The following is a 6,088-nucleotide window of genomic DNA, read 5'->3' as shown; positions in this document are numbered from 1 at the left end:
ATCAAACTCTACCATTCAAACCACAAGGAAAAGTTCATGAATTATTCTCTCTTTAATCATCATCAAAAAGGATGAATTTTTTATTCAAATTTGTTCAAAAGATTACTAAAATTATCAATGTATTTTTTTTGGTCAAATGTGAGCTTTTTCATTAAAATATCCATCAACAATTACATCATTTCAATACATTTCAACAGCTAATACTTGCCTTTCCTATTTCATAGTTAAATAGTATCTCTCATTCTCAACCAAATACTATACTCAATACTAGCAGGGCACTGCTCCTTCAGCATCATTTTTACACGCATACATACAATTCTTTGTATGTCCTTCACCAACCTCTCAGGTCTCCTGACAACCAGATCAAGTCTGCAAGAATTCCTCTCCATCCACAGAGTGTACCATGTAGTAAGTTGTACCAGTCTGCGAATACTCTTCAGAATAGGCATATCCTGTACATTTCCAGTAAATGCATTACACAACCAGTCATCCAGAATGAACCCCACAGTCCTGCTGTACTCACACTGAGCAAACAAGTGCTGGTGTGTTTCAGGCTCCTTTTCACAGATGACACACATACTACTCCCACAAATATTCAATCTATGCAATTTATCTCTCAAGTTCAAGGCCTCCTGCTTAATCATCCAGCCTATAATGGAATGTTTGGGCACAAACCAGCTATCCCAAACCTCCTTGTACCACTGTAAAGAAGGGTGCTGCCCCTGCAACAGTTGGTACCCAGTCTTCACAGTATACCCGTTAACATCCAAAGTCCACTGACCCCCTACATAACCCATAGCCAACAACTTCCTTGTTTTACATATATTCCTCCAGTTCCAATTGGAATCAGGGATAGTCTTGGGTGCTACTAATTGGAGGGCTTCTATTTTGAGGTCATGTATGTTCATCCAATATTGGAAAGCTCAAGAACTAATAAGAAGGAGATCTTGTTGGTGCCCATTTGACCGAAATTTATTTGGTGAGAAATTGATTTTCTTATCTCCTTTTATTTTAGTTTGCATGCATAAGATATAGTATTTATTTTATGACTAAATAAATTTGAAACATATAAGAATATGTTAAGTAAAGAGATCTAGATTTCCAACAAGCGGTATCATGAGCACAAGGTTGTTTGCATGCAAATCGGTTATTGTTTTTCCGAGTTATATGATTAACAAACAAAACTTGTAAATTTGTGATATTATGATATATCACGAAAATAATTTATGCATGTTAAAGTTTCTGATCCTAAAATGTATTTAGGATATTTTGGTTAATTTATGGATTTTATTGTTCATTTTATATAATATTGGCATTAAAATGTCATTTTTATGATAAAAATGTCATTTTTGGACGAAAATTAGCTAAACTTCGAATTTTCCAGTGGTTTTTTGGATATGTTTTCACATATATTATTTTTAGATGATATGGAAATTTTCATAATTTTATGAGTTCTTATGCTCGAAAAATGGATTTTTCATGATAAAAATCGGATTTAGATGAAAAATAGGTTAATATGAGAAATATTTCGAATCTAGTCATACAAATTTAGCATGTTGTCACATGAAATTTTACAAGATGTGTGTAAAATAATAGGCTATAATGAAGTCTTTATGCATGATTTATGGATTTTTGATGAAAAATAGCATAAATAGTGACTTAATTAGTGAAAATTTGCTAAAACATACTTCATGACTAAGGAAAAACGTCACATGTTAAATTTTTATTTTCTTTTTCAGATCTAAAATTGAAAAGTTGATGAATATAATTTTTCTCATGTTTTTATGATTTTTATTGATAAATCCTATAAACCGCAACATTGTTTTTCCCGATAACTTTCGAAATTTTTAACCTAAGTTTTTGAATATTATGAGTGTCATGGTATTTTTCCAGAATGTTCATGAGTTTAAATTTCAAATTTCAAATTTATTTGAAATTTTTGTAATTTATTTGAAGTTTATAGCATTTTATTGTAATTTTGAGTTCTTTTTATGAACAATATTAAGAAATATGAGTTAATTATGGTCAAATAGTTAGAAAAGACTAATTTTGAGTCCTAAGAAGTTAGGGTAATTAACTTGTGCATAAATATGAATTTATGTAATTTTTTTGATTATAAAACGTTGAATCACGCAAATCCGTAAAAACCGTGTATTATACGATATTGGCTCCTTAAAGGCGATTTAGCATAATATTGCGCATGTTCATACATATTATAATGCTGCATTTTATTTATGATTGTCATAATTTTATTTTATGTAATTTTTGAATTATGTAATTTTTACTTAGTATGGCCTTAGTTTTTAATTGGTATTACCCGAAATGTATGGAAATATCGATTCGGTTGTAATTTATTGTGATCTCGTATCACCGTTTTGTAATTTAATAGATTTATTTTATTTTAATTACAAATGTATAATAGGAAATTATGTAATTTGTTATGTAATTTATTTATTTCGGAGTTTCTTGAAGACGGTGTCACTCAAGAAGGAAATACATTAAAGACGGTGTTACCTCGAGATGCGTGCCTCAACCGAAGTTCAAGGGACCAATGGAGTTGGTTTCCGAATATGTAATAGTTAATTAGATTTTCTATTTTAGGAAGGCCATAGTAGGATTTTATTTTTATGCTTTGCATTTTATTTATATGTTGCATGCATCGCTAAATTGCCATAACTAAAACATGCATCATCTTTTAATCGAGTATATCGACCGTGTCAATTATAATTATCGTAATTCACCGCTTTAGTTCACTTAAAACGTGATAGATAATAAATTGACATGACCTCTCGCTAAAATAAACAATTGAGACTTACCCTTACCAAATAGTAGAAACCATGAAAACCTATTTCGTGAGGGAGTGCACTCGGCCACACCGGGGTACAAACCTTGTTACGTAGGGGAAGTGGGTGATAAATGTCTATCCACCGAATTCATATTGATAAGGGATGTATCGGCCACACCGTGCCCAAGTTGATGTGGATTTGGATCATGGACACATTTATTCGAAATTTGGGTTGAACTCAACAAAAGTTTTTGATAAGGGATGTATCGGCCACACCGTGCCCTTGTCGGATGTGTTTTGGGCTAAAGACAAATGTTAATGTAATTTTATCGACCAAGAGTTCTAAAAGTAGAATCGATTAAAGAGTTAATCCACCGAGTTATATTGATAAGGGATGTATCGGCCACACCGTGCCCAAGTTAATATGAATTAGGATCTTGGAATCATTTATCATAGTTGGGTAGAGGTCACTATGTAAATGCTTTACTTGTTATTTACAAGTATTAATTAAAACGATAAATGTTAAATTTTCCACTATTCCGTTGTCATAATGTTCTATTTCTTCACCACAATTCATATACGATATCATTTCGATTTTTGATTCAAATCTCCATTAAAACATCGTAACTGAAGACAAAATTTGAATTTTCTTCTAAAACCTCAAATGAACCATTGTTAAGGATCTCTTGTAAAGAGTATAGATTAAAGTTATTCATTATCAAACAGGTTTTTGATTCTTGACTAACACATCTACTTACAATGGATTGTTATTCATATACTTAATTGAATTAAGTACCTTGAAGCGATAAATTTTTTGGTAATTAGTTTTCTCAGAATTCGTAATTGACCAAAATAACGCAACCACTTCAATAAAAGTTTTAAGACTAAAACGAACAAATGAAGAGTAATCTTCATGAATTCAATTTTGCTTCTCAAAGCAAAGACTCATTGAAATGAGTGGGAGCATTCTCTTAAACCGTTAAGATGAGGACGAGGTTCAAGAAGTAAAGATTATAATGGAATTGATACAAGGTAATGTTAAAAGTAAAGTTGTTGAGAATGACGATACTAAACCTATCAATCCCGATCGATAAAGTTTCCATTGTCTTAAATGTTGGACACGAGAAAGGAAACTACCCCAAATTATTGAAGAATCAACAAGTTAGTTGTGGGACATCTAATGGGACCTTCTTCTTTAAATGTTTATTTGATTGACATAAAATTTTGCTAGTACTACTTCGTCAATATTAGAAACCGGTGGTGGTTTTCATCATTATGTTTGACACATGGGATGATTAGAATATGATGACTAGTAACAATGAAGTCGAGAGATAGAGTCATTGTGTACTAAATCTAGTTTTCGGGTTTGGAGTTATACTTAATTGTGACTATTAAGTACATAAACTCTAAATAAGAATACAAACTTGTTAAGATACAAAAGAGGTTTCACTTTTGTGACCCTATACACCACAATTTGATGTATGACTAGCCCATTATCAAGGTGATAATATTCTAAACCAAAGTAGAATGATATATCATGAAGATGATGCAAGACTCAAATTGGTAACCCAAGATTAAACCTTAAATTTTGGAATGATGAACGCAAAGAGTTATCGAGTACTCTTGAAACCATTAGATTGTTAATGGTATATGCGCATCTTATATTCAAAGCAAGATGTCTCGTGCCCTTTTGGTTGAAAAGGAGATCGAGGTTGTAAATCATCGATCCAAAATAGGTTGATCATTTTCTTTTACCAACGATTTAAGTTGACGTTAATGTGTTCACTTAATAAGGTAAATAGAAAAATCTTTGAAGAAGTTTAAAGAGTTCAAGGAATCACGATTTAGTCGTGATGGGATTATCAAAGTGAAGACTTTGATATAAGCTAAAGGAAATGTGATATAGTATCACAAGTTAATCTCTCTTAGCACGCATTATGGAATAATGTGTGGTTGGATAAGAAATCAAACGCTATTCGATATGGTTTGGACTTCAATCAAGTTACTTTGAGTTACTTGATCCTTTTGGGGATTTTATCATTTTTGTCTAAATTATTTTTCCACTAAATCGAATCATATGAAATATGAAATGGTAAGGGTACCATGTTTGTAAGTTTTCACAAGAAACAAATACTCATTTTTCCCTTTTCAATTATCACGAGTACGACGGGTTTGCGGCTCGTAAAGCTGTCTTTCTAAAATACAAGTTTATTTCTAGAAGACAGAGTGGGAGAAATTATTCAAGAGCCACAAAGAATGCCACAGAGAATGTTATGTCGCAAGAAACTGGTCTTTCTTGGCTACATGAGACGTTTTGTGTAAGACATTGTTTCTTCAAAACCTAGGAGGTTAAATTCGTCACTTGTTAAAAATGATGAATTCATCCTACTTTTAAGAAAGTAAAGAGCTTACAACTTACAAAAGAAATTGTTTGATTCAAGTTGATTACTTCTAGAAAGTAATCAACATATGACTTACATAAGACATGAGAGTGTTTAAGTCACAACTCAATACGAGGCTTAGAGCCATGAAAATCCGAAATAAAAAGGCTTGATTAGTGACAAAGGGTTTTGCACTAATAAAGAGAGATTTCAAAGTAAGATTGGTTGCAAAGAGTTTTGCACTAATTGAAATGCTTAAGTCTATTTGGATCTTCTTAGGGATTGTGTTTCATTATGAGGATATGCATACAATAAGTGAATCTAAAACCCACTTCTTCAAAAGAAGGAATATATTCAATACATGTCTTGAGTTTAGTAGATTCTTGCAATCCTAAGATAATGTGAAACTTAAGAGAGGATCTTAAGTAGGACATCAATGAGTTGGAATCAATGATTTGATCATATTATAAAACTTTTCTCGATAAGTCGAGAAGTTGTTTTTATACATGAAGTTTAGTGGGAGTTACGGTAATTTTAATTAGTCTTATATGTGGATGACATATTGATCATTGCGAATGATTTAAGACTTTTGGAGTATTATAATACATCTTTAATATACGGATTTATGAAGATAAATCCACATGATATTAGCGTCAATAAGAAGTCTTATGTTGATAAGATTCATGACTAGTTCAACCAAGTTGAACATATTTGATTGATTCCATTTGCTTCCGCTGTCAAATCAATTAAATAGAAAATGATGTATAACACTTCATATACTTTTAGTATGATGAATTGTTTTCAAAATCGAATTTAAGTAATCTTTGCCAAGTAAGCCATAAAGATTACCCTTAAGTGCTTGCCGAAACATTAAGGAAGTAAAGCAAAGTGTTTATGAGGCAATTTTGTGTAAGGGTGTTAC

The 6,088-nt window shown here is 31.7% G+C and overlaps 1 protein-coding gene across 1 annotated transcript; it reads right to left on the bottom strand.

Moving 5' to 3' along the window:
• Window positions 1–224: 224 nt before the first annotated feature.
• On the bottom strand, window positions 225–797 carry LOC141628339 (uncharacterized). Its single transcript, XM_074441497.1, has one exon. The coding sequence runs from the start codon at window positions 795–797 to the stop codon at window positions 225–227; it is 573 nt and encodes a 190-aa protein (XP_074297598.1).
• Between the last annotated feature and the right edge of the window lie 5,291 nt (window positions 798–6,088).

The sequence above is a fragment of the Silene latifolia genome, chromosome Y (assembly GCF_048544455.1).
Source record: "Silene latifolia isolate original U9 population chromosome Y, ASM4854445v1, whole genome shotgun sequence".
NCBI classification, from domain to species: domain Eukaryota; kingdom Viridiplantae; phylum Streptophyta; class Magnoliopsida; order Caryophyllales; family Caryophyllaceae; genus Silene; species Silene latifolia.
The sequence above is the reverse complement of the archived record's forward strand: the minus strand, read 5'-3'. Positions and strand labels throughout refer to the sequence as shown.